The sequence below is a fragment of the Rhamphochromis longiceps genome, linkage group LG3, assembly GCF_057381845.1.
Source record: "Rhamphochromis longiceps isolate RC_006_pf linkage group LG3, R_longiceps_female_GT1.1, whole genome shotgun sequence".
Classification (NCBI taxonomy): Eukaryota; Metazoa; Chordata; class Actinopteri; order Cichliformes; family Cichlidae; genus Rhamphochromis; species Rhamphochromis longiceps.
Window position 1 is genome coordinate 21516289 of NC_140559.1, and position 18786 is coordinate 21535074.

General features: G+C 41.6%; 1 protein-coding gene across 1 annotated transcript; it reads left to right on the top strand.

The window, feature by feature from the left end:
• Positions 1-1069: 1069 nt before the first annotated feature.
• LOC146673401 (NLR family CARD domain-containing protein 3-like) lies at positions 1070-18046 on the top strand. Its single transcript, XM_085402655.1, has 9 exons — positions 1070-1179; positions 1520-1639; positions 3404-3523; positions 5473-5589; positions 7371-7490; positions 11765-11904; positions 12026-13835; positions 16510-16680; positions 17733-18046. The coding sequence occupies exons 1-9, from the start codon at positions 1070-1072 to the stop codon at positions 17923-17925; spliced, it is 2901 nt and encodes a 966-aa protein (XP_085258781.1). The 3' UTR covers positions 17926-18046.
• The last annotated feature ends 740 nt before the right edge of the window (positions 18047-18786 follow it).

The window sequence follows — 18786 nt, forward strand, 5'->3', positions numbered from 1 at the left end:
CATCCCCTCCCTGAGCCTGAAGGTTTCTTCACATAGGGCATTGCATGAGCTCTGCCATCCACTAGCTAGAATAAATGCTCAAATATTTCTTTCACTGCCACGCTTTCACTGTGCTTTCCTTGATGCAGTGGGAAACCATTATTGTGCAGCGCAATCGATAGAAAATACTGGGTTTTAGAGCAGATCCCCACATGTGCTGTGTGCAAAGGTCTTACTACTGCTGAAGGTTTCTTCCTTTTAAAGAGGAGCTTTTCCTTCCAACTGTCACCAAATACTCACTCAAACGGGTTTGTCTTAATGTTATTTGTGCTTTGAAATGACTGTTGTTGTTCTTAGGTGCTACTTGAATAAAAGTCAGTTGAATTAAAAATGAATTGATTGTGTTTAGCAGGTCTAGTTGATATTTAAATTATATTCACGCTCTTATTTGTGGCATTTAAGCAAAGATATATCTCTTCAGTCTGTGCTAACCACTGGTTAACACACTGGGAATGTAGTCATACAAGTTCCTGTGGAGAAGGAAGGAGCTGCTCTGCTGAGGTGAGGAGGAAACAAAATACTGTAATTTCAGTTTTTGCAGTCACGAAGCAGACAAGTGAAATCAAGGTGAGTGTTACTGAGCATTTATGGGGTGTCAGAATAATAGGAAAAAATGTTTCTTATGAGAAAAAGTTAAGAAATAGGAATTAATGTTTGTCAAGGTAGAACAAAAAAATTTGGAAATTGTTTTGGTCCATTTTAGTACTTGAGTTTGTGACACCTTCCAAAAAGAAATGTGATGATTGGAAATAAGGCTTTGGTTTATGGTCAGACTGACATTTTTCTTCTTGTGCTGAGTTCTCTATTTCTCAGTGGGCTGTAAGAGAGTAAAAGTATCTGTTGATTTATGAGGTAGAAAGTAAGCTGGGTTTAATACACGCTAGAACTGTGTGTGCATCTGTGTATCCTGTATTTCCTGTTCTGCCAGTTACAGGTGTCTATAAAAATGTTTTTGATGTTTGTTTTTCTGCTGTAGTCATAGTCAGTGTTCTTTGTTTCTCTGTCAGGAAGCCTAAAGTTGAGTGGATTGATGGAGTACAGAGCGGAGTTTCCAGGATCCAGCTCTGTGTCCATGAACAGTGACACGTCCAGAGATTATCCTCCAGTCTTCAATAATGAACCTGGAACCTCAGGGACAAAGTAAGAGACTGCTTGTGCTATCAACTAAATAAAGATGATTTCGGTTTTGAAGTCTTTTTTAATGTATCTATCTATCTACAATGTGAAAATGGTGAAAGAATAGTCTTTCTGAACAAAGCTCTCAAAGTTCTCTCACATTCATAAAAAGTTCTTTCCCTCAAACAACCACTAAGACATCTGTGTTGTTTTCAGTATGTATTATGTGTTTGATCTCCAGATATTTGTTTTCTGGTGACAGCCTGTCTCATAAATCTGACACTGAGAGAGAAGCAGCTCAGTGGCCAACAACAGGTAAATGTAAAAGAAAAACATCTTTTTCATTGTATGTTTGTGTTTGCAGTCATCAGCGACACAAACACAGAGGAGAGTTTCCAGGATCCAGCTCTGTGTCCATGAACAGTGACACGTCCAGAGATTATCCTCCAGTCTTCAGTCATGAACATGGACCCTCAGTCACACAGTAAGAGACTGCTTCTGCTATCAACTGAGTGAAGACGATTTTGGTTTTGAAGTCTTTCATAATATTTCAAAGGGGTTTGTAGGGTTGGAGTCACTGAATGTGGCCTAACCTGTTCCACATCAGGTTTTGTTTGAGATTAAAGATCAAAAGGTATGAAATGAAGGCTTTTGGAACTATTATTCCTTTGGAAAGTAAAATTAACCATTCTTGGAAGCTATAGGATAAACTCGGTTTCCAAAAATGGTGAAAAGTATGCTTAACGTCTTTTAACATATTAGCATGTTTCTAGTATTTATGACCAAGGCTGTTAATACGACACATTCATTCAGGGGTGTCCAACTCCAGGTCTCAAGGGCCAGTTGCAGGTTTTAGATGTGTCCTTGATCCAAAAAAAGCTGAATTAAATGGCTAAATTACCTCCTCAACCTGTCTTGAAGTTTTCCAGAACCCTGGTAATGAACTAATCATTTGATTCAGGTGTGTTGACCCAGGGTGTAATGTGCTAACTTGTACATACCTCCCCAGTCATGGCCCCGCCAGATGCAAAGGTGGGGGGAAAAGGCAAAGGCGGGGGACATGTGGGCAATACGCCAGATAGGGAGCTGATGCTGCAGGATGAAGAACTCTCACCCGCTGGCTGAGGTGTCAGACACAGTGAGGTCCAACCGGCGTGTTAACTGGTGAAGCTCGAGCAATACGCCAGGATACACAGTCTGCACTAGCGGGCTGAGTAAGGAACGTGACCCGAAGGTCGGTCTCCAGAGCCAAGCAGCCGCACCGTCCACAGACAGGGAAGCAGCAAGAGTGAACTCGCAAACGAGACACCTGTAGGCTGCCAGGAAGTTTAGCTCACTGATTGAGCCTCTGCTGGCTGCGTAAACCTGCGGCACGTGGGCAATACACCAGGGGAGCACAGCCTACTAAGTCAATCGAGCATAGCAGCTAAGCTAAGGGTCTTGCTAAGGGAGACCGGGGCTAAGGGAGACCAGGGCCAGGAGAGAGGCAACATCCAGGGAGGCTGCAGAAACAAGCTTCCACTAACGGACACCACTGCCATTGCCACTATCACACACACACAGTCACACAGTACCACAAGTAGGTACCATCAGTCAACCACACACGCACAAACAAGTGGAGATAAAACAATCACCGGTGTCAAGTTTGCACAGCTGTTTTATACGTAAGCTGTTGGGTGTGGCCGGGCTAGCCTGAGTATCCACACACCACGACCAAGAAGGGGTCATACCACATACATATAGAATATATAACAGCGTGGAGAGATAGTCTCGATATGATAGAGAACAACCACTCACACAACAGCTGTTGTCAAGATTCTTGTTTTTCTTACCCTTTTTCCTCACTCTCCCTCCCCTCACCAGATTTTCCATGTTTCCCTTTTTCACCATTGATTGGCTCTGGCACACATTATATAAGGACTGCACTCACTTACAGCTCACACTTTTCACTCCCACATGGGGCGGCAGCTGAGAGTTTATGTGTGTCATGTGTGTCTTCCTTTAATTGATTTTTCTCAACCAACCACTCACACATCTGTGTTGTGTTCAGTATGTAATATGTGTTTGATCTCCAGATATTTGTTTTCAGTGAAGTTGGTGACAGACTGTCCTACAAAAATTATGTCAGTAGTGACAAAATTGAAAGCTTCAGCCAGATAAATCTGTCACAGAGAGAAGCAGCTCAGTGGCCAACAACAGGTAAATGTAAAAGAAAAACATCTTTTTCATTGTATGTTTGTGTTTGCAGTCATCAGCGACACAAACACAGAGCAGAGTTTCCAGGATCCAGCTCTGTGTCCATGAACAGTGACACGTCCAGAGATTATCCTCCAGTCTTCAATAATGAACCTGGAACCTCAGGGACAAAGTAAGAGACTGCTTGTGCTATCAACTAAATAAAGATGATTTCGGTTTTGAAGTCTTTTTTTAATGTATCTATCTACAGTGGGGCAAAAAAGTATTTAGTCAGCCACCGATTGTGCAAGTTCCCCCACCGAAAATAATGACAGAGGTCAGTAATTTGCACCAGAGGTACACTTCAACTGTGAGAGACAGAATGTGAAAAAAAAATCCATGAATCCACATGGTAGGATTTGTAAAGAATTTATTCGTAAATCAGGGTGGAAAATAAGTATTTGGTCAATAACAAAAATACAACTCAATACTTTGTAACATAACCTTTGTTGGCAATAACAGAGGTCAAACGTTTACTATAGGTCTTTACCAGGTTTGCACACACAGTAGCTGGTATTTTGGCCCATTCCTCCATGCAGATCTTCTCGAGAGCAGTGATGTTTTGGGGCTGTCGCCGAGCAACACGGACTTTCAACTCCCGCCACAGATTTTCTATGGGGTTGAGGTCTGGAGACTGGCTAGGCCACTCCAGGACTTTCAAATGCTTCTTACGGAGCCACTCCTTTGTTGCCCGGGCGGTGTGTTTTGGATCATTGTCATGTTGGAAGACCCAGCCTCGTTTCATCTTCAAAGTTCTCACTGATGGAAGGAGGTTTTGGCTCAAAATCTCACGATACATGGCCCCATTCATTCTGTCCTTAACACGGATCAGTCGTCCTGTCCCCTTGGCAGAAAAACAGCCCCATAGCATGATGTTTCCACCCCCATGCTTCACAGTAGGTATGGTGTTCTTGGGATGCAACTCAGTATTCTTCGTCCTCCAAACACGACGAGTTGAGTTTATACCAAAATGTTCTACTTTGGTTTCATCTGACCACATGACATTCTCCCAATCCTCTGCTGTATCATCCATGTGCTCTCTGGCAAACTTCAGACGGGCCTGGACATGCACTGGCTTCAGCAGCGGAACACGTCTGGCACTGCGGGATTTGATTCCCTGCCGTTGTAGTGTGTTACTGATGGTGACCTTTGTTACTTTGGTCCCAGCTCTCTGCAGGTCATTCACCAGGTCCCCCCGTGTGGTTCTGGGATCTTTGCTCACCGTTCTCATGACCATTTTGACCCCACGGGATGAGATCTTGCATGGAGCCCCATATCGTGGGAGATTATCAGTGGTCTTGTATGTCTTCCATTTTCTGATGATTGCTCCCACAGTTGATTTTTTCACACCAAGCTGCTTGCCTATTGTAGATTCACTCTTCCCAGTCTGGTGCAGGTCTACAATACTTTTCCTGGTGTCCTTCGAAAGCTCTTTGGTCTTGGCCATGGCGGAGTTTGGAGTCTGACTGTTTGAGGCTGTGGACAGGTGTCTTTTATACAGATGATGAGTTCAAACAGGTGCCATTCATACAGGTAACGAGTGGGGGAAAGAAAAGCGTCTTACAGAAGACGTTACAGGTCAGTGAGAGCCAGAGATTTTCCATGTTTGAGGTGACCAAATACTTATTTTCCACCCTGATTTATGAATAAATTCTTTACAAATGCTACCATGTGAATTCATGGATTTTTTTTTTCCACATTCTGTCTCTCACAGTTGAAGTGTACCTCTGGTGCAAATTACTGACCTCTGTCATCATTTTAAGTGGGGGAACTTGCACAATCGGTGGCTGACTAAATACCTTTTTGCCCCACTGTATCTACAATGTGAAAATGGTGAAAGAATAGTCTTTCTGAACAAAGCTCTCAAAGTTCTCTCACATTCATAAAAAGTTCTTTTCCTCAAACAACCACTAAGACATCTGTGTTGTTTTCAGTATGTATTATGTGTTTGATCTCCAGATATTTGTTTTCTGGTGACAGCCTGTCTCATAAATCTGACACTGAGAGAGAAGCAGTTCAGTGGCCAACAACAGGTAAATGTAAAAGAAAAACATCTTTTTCATTGTATGTTTGTGTTTGCAGTCATCAGCACAAACACAGAGCAGAGTTTCCAGGATCCAGCTCTGTGTCCATGAACAGTGACACGTCCAGAGATTATCCTCCAGTCTTCAGTCATGAACATGGACCCTCAGTCACACAGTAAGAGACTGCTTCTGCTATCAACTGAGTGAAGACGATTTTGGTTTTGAAGTCTTTCATAATATTTCAAAGGGGTTTGTAGGGTTGGAGTCACTGAATGTGGCCTAACCTGTTCCACATCAGGTTTTGTTTGAGATTAAAGATCAAAAGGTATGAAATGAAGGCTTTTGGAACTATTATTCCTTTGGAAAGTAAAATTAACCATTCTTGGAAGCTATAGGATAAACTCGGTTTCCAAAAATGGTGAAAAGTATGCTTAACGTCTTTTAACATATTAGCATGTTTCTAGTATTTATGACCAAGGCTGTTAATACGACACATTCATTCAGGGGTGTCCAACTCCAGGTCTCAAGGGCCAGTTGCAGGTTTTAGATGTGTCCTTGATCCAAAAAAAGCTGAATTAAATGGCTAAATTACCTCCTCAACCTGTCTTGAAGTTTTCCAGAACCCTGGTAATGAACTAATCATTTGATTCAGGTGTGTTGACCCAGGGTGTAATGTGCTAACTTGTACATACCTCCCCAGTCATGGCCCCGCCAGATGCAAAGGTGGGGGGAAAAGGCAAAGGCGGGGGACATGTGGGCAATACGCCAGATAGGGAGCTGATGCTGCAGGATGAAGAACTCTCACCCGCTGGCTGAGGTGTCAGACACAGTGAGGTCCAACCGGCGTGTTAACTGGTGAAGCTCGAGCAATACGCCAGGATACACAGTCTGCACTAGCGGGCTGAGTAAGGAACGTGACCCGAAGGTCGGTCTCCAGAGCCAAGCAGCCGCACCGTCCACAGACAGGGAAGCAGCAAGAGTGAACTCGCAAACGAGACACCTGTAGGCTGCCAGGAAGTTTAGCTCACTGATTGAGCCTCTGCTGGCTGCGTAAACCTGCGGCACGTGGGCAATACACCAGGGGAGCACAGCCTACTAAGTCAATCGAGCATAGCAGCTAAGCTAAGGGTCTTGCTAAGGGAGACCGGGGCTAAGGGAGACCAGGGCCAGGAGAGAGGCAACATCCAGGGAGGCTGCAGAAACAAGCTTCCACTAACGGACACCACTGCCATTGCCACTATCACACACACACAGTCACACAGTACCACAAGTAGGTACCATCAGTCAACCACACACGCACAAACAAGTGGAGATAAAACAATCACCGGTGTCAAGTTTGCACAGCTGTTTTATACGTAAGCTGTTGGGTGTGGCCGGGCTAGCCTGAGTATCCACACACCACGACCAAGAAGGGGTCATACCACATACATATAGAATATATAACAGCGTGGAGAGATAGTCTCGATATGATAGAGAACAACCACTCACACAACAGCTGTTGTCAAGATTCTTGTTTTTCTTACCCTTTTTCCTCACTCTCCCTCCCCTCACCAGATTTTCCATGTTTCCCTTTTTCACCATTGATTGGCTCTGGCACACATTATATAAGGACTTACACTTACAGGCCACTGGGGCCACTTACAGCTCACACTTTTCACTCCCACATGGGGCGGCAGCTGAGAGTTTATGTGTGTCATGTGTGTCTTCCTTTAATTGATTTTTCTCAACCAACCACTCACACATCTGTGTTGTGTTCAGTATGTAATATGTGTTTGATCTCCAGATATTTGTTTTCAGTGAAGTTGGTGACAGACTGTCCTACAAAAATTATGTCAGTAGTGACAAAATTGAAAGCTTCAGCCAGATAAATCTGACACAGAGAGAAGCAGCTCAGTGGCCAACAACAGTTAAATGCAGAAGAAGAATTGCTTCTTCATTTTGTCTTTGCGTTTGCAGACGTCAACAACACAAACACAGAGCAGAGTTTCCAGGATCCAGCTCTGTGTCCATAAACAGTGACACGTCCAGAGATTATCCTCCAGTCTTCAGTCATGAACATGGACCCTCAGTCACACAGTAAGAGACTGCTTCTGCTATCAACTGAGTGAAGACGATTTTTGTTTTGAAGTCTTTCATAATATTTCAAAGGGGTTTGTAGGGTTGGAGTCACTGAATGTGGCCTAACCTGTTCCACATCAGGTTTTGTTTGAGATTAAAGATCAAAAGGTATGAAATGAAGGCTTTTTTTGGAAAGCAAAGAGACCATTCTTCAAACCTATAGGGTAAACTCTAAGGCAGCGGTCCCCAACCTGTTTTGCGCCACGGACAATGGCCGACAATTATGGCTGACAATATTTTCTGGCCTTTAAGGTGTCGCGGATAAATACAACAAAATAAAACTAGTACCGGTACCGAAAAAAAGAAATTTATTCATAACACACGTGAAAAGACCAAGAAAAAAACGAGTAAAAGATAAAAACGATAACAAAATAACGCTGAAAACCGAAAAAAATCCCCTGAAAACTATACATTTCACACCTGAGCCTCAACTCTTGCGGCCCGGTACTAAATGACTCACGAACCGGTACCGGTCCGAGGCCCGGGGGTTGGAGACCGCTGCTCTAAGGTATTCCAAAAATGGTGAAAAATAACTTTCCTCAAAAATGACTTCCCCAAAACAACCACTCACACAGCAGCTGTGTTGCTTTCAATGTTTATGTGTTTAATTGATATTTTTGATATTTGATAATTTTACTGTGATTTTTTGTAGTTTTATATTCTTAACTGCTGCCCTGCAGTGCACCTATCCATGACTTCGATTGGTTTGTTACTGCAAATGCAACAACTTTGATGTGACTGTGTTCATAGTTAGACTGAACCCTGGGTAACATAAAATGAGTTAATTAACTAGCTTCATGGGACCCCTTGCCACGATTAGAAGTGCTAGGATTAAGAAATAAAAGATGCATTAAATATTCTGTGGGTCTATAGCAGAAAAACCAAAATGGAAATCCAAACTTTAATTTGATAGAAATCTATAAATGATTTAAAAGGATTTCCCTGGTGACAATCTTGTCACAATCTGTGGGAGTGGAGTGAGGAGGTAGACCAAGTACAGACATGCAAGAACCAAACTTAGTCTTAACAGAAAGCGAGCCATTTATTAAGACTGGTTTTAACAGTAAAAAAATGGCAAAGCCAAAACTAAACACTAACCTAACCTGAGTGAACTCGTGCTAAACATAAAAAGCCCTGAACATTAACATGAACATGGAAAAAAGACATAAAAAACCCGAAGACTTGGCATGGCATGAAACTCCTGGTAAATATGGCATGAGCATGGCAGAATAGCATACAATCAGACAAAGAATGAATGAAAACTCAGTGACTAAATACACACAGGAGGTGTTCAAGGGGAGTGGAAAAACACGGGGAAAGGGCTGATGTGAATGGACATAATGTGGCCACGGAGGAAGTGAAACTAGACACACTGAACATGGAAAAAGAATTTTCACAATAAAATAGGAAGCATAATTAGTTGGCAGGCAGAATCTTCTCCTGCTCTGACTGAAAAAGAACTGGCTGAGAAAGCATCAGGCTTTTTATTTCTAGACCCAAGGCGATAAGAGAGAGTACAACAGAGTCGACCAAAGATCAGGGACCAACGGGCCAAGCAAGCATTTAGTCTCTTAGCAAAACAGAGGTAAACCTCCCCAACAAGCTAGCAGCAGCACTCATCCAGCACCCGCTTCATTGCTTGGAGCTCCCTCTCCCCAGCATCATAGATGTGCTCTGTGCTTGACAGTCCCTGTGAGGAAAAAGGCACAGAGTTGGAGCTTACCTTGGAGATACTCAAAATGTCCGAGCGGGGTGTTAAGAGCTGTCTTCCATTTGTCACCCTACTGGATGGGAATGAGGTGGTATGTGTTTTGAAGATCCAACTTAGTGAACATGGCGGCTTTGTGGAGAGACTCAAAAGCTGAGTTAATCAGAGGCAAGAGGTACTTATTTTTAATTTTTTATTCATATAAACCAAAATAGTCAATACAAAACAACAAAGTCATTGCCTTTGTTGCTCGTAGTTGCTATGAAAACTAGTCCAGCCCCTGCTGGAGAGAAATGATTCCTGCTGCCTGTGTCTCCCAGATGTACCTTTCCATCACTTCCCTCTCTGGCTCCCTCGCTTCCTGCTCCCACTAGCAGACTGCAACTGCATCTTATGTACATTCTGTGATATTCATTTTACTTCATTTCATTTCTGTCATCCTGTATTTTATGTTTATAAGATTTAGATTGGTTATTTATGGTTGGTTTACACAGCTTGTGTATGCATGTGTATGCATGTGTAGCTGTATATATCCGTGTGTGTGTGTCGAACGCTTTTTACGGAATCAAACTCAAAGTAAGGTCAGTACTTCCACGCTTTAAACGCTGCACGCTCATACTCTCTCCCACACTCGATATATTATCCATTGTTGATCTGCACACAGCTGTTGACACGAATGTCGCACTCGCTTATGTCACTGTCATGAGACACTCTCGCAAAAAAAATCACGGTTTTATTAACGTAGTAACGCAGCGTGCTTACGGGAAAGTAACAGTAATCTAATTACCTTTTTTGCAATAGTAATCCCTTACTTTACTCGTTACTTGAAAAAAGTAATTGGATTATGCGTTACTGCCCATCTCTGCTGGTAACCCACTGCTACTGCAGGTTATTTTCCCAACTTCATCAGCATCTGGAACTCAAAGATGTCTAGTGTCAATTTGTGACTGATATAAAGCCATCCAGAAACAAAACAAACTTAGCAGTGCAGAAATAACTGTAGTGGCTTCTCGTGCTAAAATTAAACAGAGACACATTAAACAGTTAACAAAGGTACATTTTCCCTCTTATCCATGGAGATATTATAATACAAGTGTGAACTCAAACAAATACAATGCATTAATCCAGCAGAAAAACGGCATAGAGATCCCTCTGACATGAACAGTGAAGTCGGTTGCAGCAACTCCCAGTGCCTTAACTGTTCCACTCTTTGCATTTAAAACAGACCAGGCAGCGAAAAACGGCATTGCACACCCACATAACACCAATGCAAGCTAGCACTTCCGTGAATGTTTCTGTAGATCCCCATCAAGAGGTACCCCAAAAGAAACAGTGCCATCCAGTGGCATGTCCCATGATACCGACCTTGGCTACATTATGAAGCGTATCAATTCATGCACAGACATTTATGACTGATTAACAAACTTCAAAAGTTAATGTGCAGCTCGTGACATGAGTAGTTTTTTATCTATTTTACGGAATAATGTCTAATTTGCCTTTCAGATTCTGTGATTTATCTTCTTTGGCACAAAAGTGATTTGCAGAAAGTAAAATGCAACAAAACACAAAATAAATTAAAGATACTGAAAAGAAGTAAAGTAAGTAGAGTAAAATTTTATTTGTATAGCACCTCTCAAGATAACAATCATAATGTGCTTCAAAGCAAAGCTAAAACATAAAACAGAAATCAACCAAAAGCAATTTTAAAAATATTAGTTTTTAGCTGTTTTTTAAATGAAACCACTGAGTCCACAGGTCTCAGGCTCAAAGGCAGGGAGCTCCAAAGTCTGGGGGCTACAGTTACAAATGCTTGTTCGCCTTTCGTTTTCAACCTCGTATGACGGACGACCAGTAAGCCCTGATCACATGACCTCAAGGAGCTGCTGGGGATGTAAGATCTCTGATATTAGTTTGGTCCTTGTCCATGCAGATCCCTGAATGTCAAAGTCAAAATCTTAAAGTGGATTCTGAATTTTATGGGGAGCCAGTGCCACTTGATCAGTAGAGGTGTAACGTGAGAGTATTTAGAAGACTTGGTCAGAAGCTTTGCGGCAGCATTCTGTACAACTTGCAGATGATCCACAGAGGCTTTACATAAACAAGTGAACAAAGAATTACAATAATCCAAACGAGATGAGACAAATGCATGGATGACCATTTCTAATTCTGAGCGTGAGACAATGGGACTCAGCTTAGCAATGTTTTTTTTAATAATAAAAACAGATTGAAGGTTTGGCAAATGTAGCGAGAGGGCCTAAGGTTTCTGTAACCATAGGTACCAATTTTTTAGGAGCACAAACAAGGACTTCAGTTTTCTTCTCACTTTGTTGAAGAAAGTTATCAGCGATCCATCTCATAATAAAATCTAAGCACCAAAGCAAAATTTGTAGTCAAGAATTGACTACTGGGTGCCTAGAAACATAAACCATGGTTTTTTTTGGATGCCCGGGCTACTATTAAACTTTGGTTTGTCTGATTTTACCGTTTTTCTTTGGTGAGAATAATTTTTTTTTGGTCCCCACAGAGAAACAAAGCGTAATAATTTTTTCGTGGGGAAGCCAACATCCTGTTGTGTGTCGTGTCATGGTGCCCTGAAGGATTCATCAGACTTCTGTCCACAGTGTAGAGAAAATTCCAGAACCAGAGATAATCAGCATGCAGCCAGTAAGAGCAGCTGTGCACAAAGAAAAATCTAATATCTTTCTGTTGATATTGTTTTTTTAATTATTCTGTTATTCAGGCATTTTGGGCTCTCCAGATTCATTGTTTTCCATTCTTTCAACAGATACTGGTCTGCAAAAAGCTTTAGATGCATTAAAGCTCACTCTGATTAACAGATGTGAACATGTGTATGAAGGAACTGATAAAACAGGAAGTGAAGCCCCCCTCAGAGTGATCTACACTGAGCTCTACATCACAGATGTGCAGAATGAAGAGTTTCAAATCCAACATGAGGTCAGGCAGGTGGAGAGAACTTCCAAGAAGAAGATCCTCCATGAAACATCAATCAGATGTCAGGACATCTTAAAAACCTTGCCTGATCAAAAGACACCCATCAGAGTGGTTCTGACATATGGCGTTGCTGGCATTGGAAAATCCTTCTTGGTGCAGAAGTTCACTCTGGACTGGGCAGATGGCTTAGAAAACCAAGACATTAGTTTGGTGGTTCTGCTTTCTTTCAGGGAGCTGAATTTGGTCAGAGATGAGCAGTACAGTCTTCTGGAGCTGATCCAAGTTTTCTATCCAACATTACAGAGCATCACAGCAGAGAAGCTCACTATGTGTCATCTTTTGTTCATTTTTGATGGCCTGGATGAAAGCAGACTTTTGTTGGATTTTGCAAACAGGAAGCTTGTGTCTGATGTCACACAGAAGTCCACCATTAGTGAGCTGCTGACAAATCTCATCGAGGGGAATCTGCTTCCCTCTGCTCTCATCTGGATAACTTCCCGACCTGCAGCAACAAGTCAAATCCGTCCAACATATGTTGACAGGGTGACAGAAGTTCGAGGCTTCACTGAAGCTCAGAAGGAGGAGTACTTCAGGAGGAGATTCAAAAAGAATGAGCTGTCAAGCAGAATCATCTCCCACTTGAAAACATCCAGGAGCCTTTACATTATGTGTGGAATCCCAGTCTTCTGCTGGATCACTGCTACAGTTCTGGAGCACATGTTGACTACAGAGGAGAGAGCAGAGCTGCCCAAGACCCTGACTGACATGTACTCACACTTCCTGCTGGTTCAGACAAAGAAAAAGCACAAGTACCACGGAGGACAAGCGATAAAGCAGCAGGAGCTCGCCAGAACTGACAGGGAAGTTATTTTGAAGCTGGGCAGGCTAGCATTTGAACATCTGCAGAAAGGAAACATCCTGTTCTACCAAGAAGACTTGGAGCAGTGTGGTCTGGATGTCACAGAGGCCTCTGTGTACTCAGGAGTTTGTACAGAGATCTTCAAAAGAGAGTCTGTGATCTTCCAGAAACCAGTTTACTGCTTTGTTCATCTGAGCATTCAGGAGTTTCTGGCTGCAGTCTACATGTTCCACTGTTACACCAACAGGAAGACAGAGGTGCTGCAGGACTTCCTTACTGAGGACGATAAAGGAAATAAGATATCTCTGGAAGATATCTCATCTCTGGAAGGTTTTCTGAGCAGAGCCATGGAGAAATCGTTCCACTGTATGTTCGGCCAACTGGAACTGTTCGTTCGCTTCCTTCATGGCCTCTGTCTAAAGTCCAACCAGAGACTCTTGGGAGGTCTGCTGGGTCAGGCAGAGTACAATCCTGAAAGCATCCAGAGAGTTATCAACAACCTAAAGGAGATTAGCAGTGATGGCAAGTGTCCTGACAGATGTCTAAACATTTTCCACTGTCTCATGGAGATGAAGGACCTCTCTGTACATCTGGAGATCCAAGAGTTCCTAAAGTCACAGAAAAAATCAGAGAAGAAACTCTCTGGAATTCAGTGCACAGCTCTGGCATATATGCTGCTGATGTCAGAGGAGGTTTTGGATGAGTTGGATCTGGAAAAGTACAACACAACAAAGGAGGGTAGAGAGAGACTGGTTCCAGCAGTTAAGAACTGCAGAAAGGCTCGGTGAGTCCAGATGTGATTAAGATTATAAATCAGTGTAGATCAATAGTTTAGTTCTTAAAGTTATTCTTACTAAAACAAAATCATTTTTCTTATTGCAGAGTCCCAGTTATTTATTGGAAAAATAACACATCAATTTAATTTTGTCACAAATCTTGTCGAGATGTTTCAAACACTGTGAAAATGGTTTTTATTTGTTTTGTTTTTTGTTTTTTTACAGAAAATTATTTGGATGATTTCATTTTTATACATCTACAGTGGCTTGTAAAAGTATTCAGCCCCCTTGAACTTTCCCACATTTTGTCACATTACAGCCACAAACATGAATCAATTTCATTGGAATTCTACGTGAAAGACCAACACAAAGTGGAGCACACGTGAGAAGTAGAACAAAAATCATACATGATTCTAAACATTTTTTACAAATAAATAACTGAAAAGTGGGGTGTGCGTAATTATTCAGCCCCCTGTGGTCTGAGTGCAGTCAGTTGCACATAGACATTGCCTGATGAGTGCTAATGACTAAATAGAGTGCACCTGTGTGTGATCTAATGTCAGTACAAATACAGCTGCTCTGTGACGGCCTCAGAGGTTGTCTAAGAGAATATTGGGAGCAACAACACCATGAAGTCCAAAGAACACACCAGACAGTTCAGGGATAAAATTATTGAGAAATTTAAAGCAGGCTTAGGCTACAAAAAGATTTCCCAAGCCTTGAACATCCCACGGAGCACTGTTCAAGCAATCATTCAGAAATGGAAGGAGTATGGCACAACTGTAACCCTACCAAGACAAGGCCGAACTCACAGGCTGAACAAGGAGAGCGCTGATCAGAAATGCAGCCAAGAGGCCCATGGTGAGTCTGGACGAGCTGCAGAGATCTACAGCTCAGGTGGGGGAATCTGTCCATAGGACACCAAGAGGTTTTCTTCCAAGATTGCCCTGTATTTGGCTCCATCCATCTTCCCAACAACTCTGACCAGCTTCCCTGTCCCTGCTGAAGAGAAGCAACCCCAGAGCATGATGCTGCCACCACCATATCTGACAGTGGGGATGGTGTGTTCAGAGTGATGTGCAGTGTTAGTTTTCCACCACACATAGTGTTTTGCATTTTGGCCAAAAAGTTCCATTTTGGTCTCATCCAACCAGAGCACTTTCTTCCACATGTTTGCTGTGTCCCCCACATGGCTTGTGGCAAACTGCAAACGGGAATTCTTCTGGTTTTCTGTTAACAATGGCTTTCTTCTTGCCACTCTTCCATAAAGGCCAACTTTGTGCATTGCACGACTAATAGGAGTCTGCAAAAGACTTGAGACTGGGGCGGGGGTTCACCTTCCAGCAGGACAACGACCCTAAACATAAAGGTGCAACAGGGCAACAATGGAATGGTTTAAAACAAAACATATCCATGTGTTAGAATGGCCCAGTCAAAGTCCAGATCTAAATCCAATCGAGAATCTGTGGCAACATCTGAAAACTGCTGTTCACAAACGCTGTCCATCTAATCTGACTGAGCTGTTTTGCAAAGAAGAATGGGCAAAGATTTCAGTCTCTAGATGTGCAAAGCTGGTAGAGACAGACCCTAAAAGACTGGCAGCTGTAATTGCAGCAAAAGGTGGTTCTACAAAGTATTGACTCAGGGGGCTGAATAATTATGCACACCCCACTTTTCAGTTATTTATTTGTAAAAAAAATGTTTGGAATCATGTATGATTTTCGCTCCACTTCTCACGTGTGCACCACTTTGTGTTGGTCTTTCATGTGGAATTCCAATAACATTGATTCATGTTTGTGGCTGTAATGTGACAAAATGTGGGAAAGTTCAAGGGGCCTGAATACTTTTGCAAGCCACTGTAAATGTTCAGCTGAAGCAGCCACAATGGCCAAGTGTGAAAGCAATGGGATACAACTGAATGGTGTCACAGTTACTTCCAGGAATAGAAATGAAATCAAAAAAGTGATTCAATACAGTCAGTGATAATACTATCTATTTAAAGCTTGATAACATCACAGTGAGCAGCTGTAAATTAAACATAAGACTTTGATAGGAAGGACCCGAAGCATACAGCATTTGAAGCTGAGTGCTTGTTTATTTCCTATTTATTTATTTTTTTTTTTTGGAAGTTTGCTCTTAGCAGTTTTCCACAGCAGTTCAGCTCTGTCCTGTTGTCTAACTTTCATTCCTTTTTCGGGGCCAAGCAGCTATTGAAAAAAGAAAAGCATGATTAACATAATGATATCATATGATCACAGCATCACATCAACCTTCAAAAATGTGATGTTTATATACCATTTTTCAAAGAAATACATGGTATTTGTATTTCCAAAATCTAAAAATGGTTCATTAAACATGTTTTTGGTTTTCACAGTAAATAACTTTAGTTTTTTCCTTCTTGGATTTTATATTTGTCAAAGTTTGTCAAAATGGAGGGGAAAAAGTCTCACATATGTAATGGAATTCAGTGTTTTCTCCTTCATCTCCACATTAAATCAGAACAAAGACTGAAAATGTGTGGGTCTGAGAAGTCATAAGAATGTTTCATGTCAGTCAGATCAGATCAGCTGAACAACTGATGTGAAGAGACAGTGTCCAATTCTTTTCCAGCGAGTGCACAAACTAAATATAATGTGTCTTCTTCATAATAACATGTTATTTTTTTAATATGTGTCAACACAGACTTCATAAGATTTTTGTCTATGCGGGTAAATGTGGCCCTGTGGCCTCAGCTCTGAGGTCCAGCCCCTCCCATCTGAAAGAGCTGTGCCTGAGTTCAATCAACCTGGAGATTCCAGCAGATGAAACTTTTGCTAATCTGGGGGATCCAAACTGTAGACTGGAGACACTCAGGTCAGTTAACTGAAACTGAATCTGTTGTTATTTATAAAGTTATTTCAATATATTGAACTATGAATTTATCCCCCTATAGCCCAACTCCAGTACTGTGAGATGGAGGACTGGGATGCACCAGTCCATTTTTTTTCTCATTGCCTTAGCGTCAGGCAATGAGGACTTGGATTTTAGCATAATTTCATTGATTCCCACAAATCCACCACTTACAGTTTTGGAAAATCTTGCATCCAATTACAGGATTGTAGTAATCTTCACCCCCACATTGCACAACAAAGTAACCAGAGTCAGATGTAGCCTGCTATCTTACATTGGACATCTGGAAACATTAGGGGGACAATGTGGATGAGACAGTGACCAGAGGTTAGAGCAGCTGACTAATAACCTGCAGGTTTTTAGATGCTGACATTTTTAGGATGAGTTTTCACACAAAGAATAAAAATTTGGACTAAAGAGATACTAAAAGCTAGACTTGTAGTCAAGACTGCCTAAACCAAGACAATACCAAGACCAGAGGGTATCGAGACCAAGACAAGACCAAGGTCAAGACAGACCAAGTCAAGACCAAGACAAAGTCAAGATGAGAACGAGACAAAAAAGTCTTTAAACTGCAGCCAGATGCTGCTTCGTTTATAGGTGTCAGGCATATTTGTGTTTTTGCGGTGCGCTCGAACAGCCCTCCTCACCGCTGTCTACTGTCTCACTCACTTACTGAGAGGACAGACGCATGCTCCACTTGACTGTACTTGCACCATCATCAAAAATGGTGCAAGTACATGTAGACAATTTAAGATTTTTTTTTTTTTTTTAATTAATGCATGAACAAAACACAATCACTAGCAAATCTCTAGCAAACTGGAGCTTGGTTATTTTTAATCAGAGAAGTGTTCTGTTGCCGTATGTGTGTGTGTTTTCTGCATGTTTGCACTTGAAAATAATCTTTAGAGTTTGCAATAGTGTGTAGCTCCATTAGAGATTCACTTGGTTTCTTATAGGAAAAAGATGATGTAATAAAAAAACCCCACTTTGAATAACAATCATGTGAATTACAGATTTGAGGACAGCACTTTGTCAGAGAACAACTGTGCTGCTCTGCTCAGTGCTCTGAAGTCCAACCCCCCCTATCTGAAACGTCTGGATCTAATAGGATGCAACCTGGAGGGCTCAGGAATGAAACAGCTGTATGATTACCTGGAGAGTCCACACTGCAAACTACAGTTTAAAAGGTCAGTTCACTTGACTTAGATTATAAAGGAAAAGTATTTCTCTGGTTTCTGTTTATCGGTGTGTCTGCAGAACAAACAATCACACATACAAAGAGAATAAGGATGTGTGTAGAAGGCTGACTTTGTGATGATCCACAGTAACAAAAGTAAAAGTTACTCCTCATTTTAGAGAAAATCTTTAAATATGCGGTTCATATGGTAACATTGAACTGCATATTTAAAGGTCTTGTGTTTTTATACTTTATAAATTCTTAGTTTCACATGTCCCCAGTATTTACGTTTCGGGCTTCTGTTTAAAACAACACAGATCTTTCTTTTTTTTAATTTTTTTTTGTAACCATGTCTGCATACCTCTAGTTAGAAACTCCTTTCAGTATCTGTGGATTCAAACTGGAATGGGCACTACACCCACCTCTTTCTGTGGAAAACAGTCACCAGGAGCAGAGCAGCTCTTTCTGTACACTGTGTATAGCTTTTCAATAGAGAACTAAATTTGACACTGCATGACTTCTAACTGCAAATGCACCACATGTAAATCAATATGTTATAGCCATTATGTACTCAGAACAAAAAATTCTTGAAAATACACGAACTGTGACTTTATCTGTACCAAAGTTAAATATGTCAGGAAATGTTATTTCTCTCACATTCACAATAGTAAGCTGCTCACTTCTTCCTGGACCTCCATCTTCCACAGGTTACAAAAGGAGACACTGATCAGTAAAAGCATTTTAACACAAAAATGAATCTATTAGAAATACAAACCCTGGATGTACTTGTATTCAGTTTTAATGTAGTTTGTTTAGTGTGACTTCTCCTTTGTCTTTTCTCACTTTGTTAACAAAAAGATGTAACAATTCATTTTGTATGCTATCTGTTT

Excerpts from the sequence above, each read along its gene's own strand:
- LOC146673401 (XM_085402655.1), top strand. The coding sequence starts at position 1,070 with ATGGAGTACAGAGCGGAGTTTCCAGGATCCAGCTCTGTGTCCATGAAC. Across the intron at positions 1,640-3,403 it reads CATGGACCCTCAGTCACACA|TCATCAGCGACACAAACACA; the intron begins GTAAGAGACTGC and ends TTGTGTTTGCAG. Across the intron at positions 11,905-12,025 it reads AGATAATCAGCATGCAGCCA|ATACTGGTCTGCAAAAAGCT; the intron begins GTAAGAGCAGCT and ends TTCTTTCAACAG.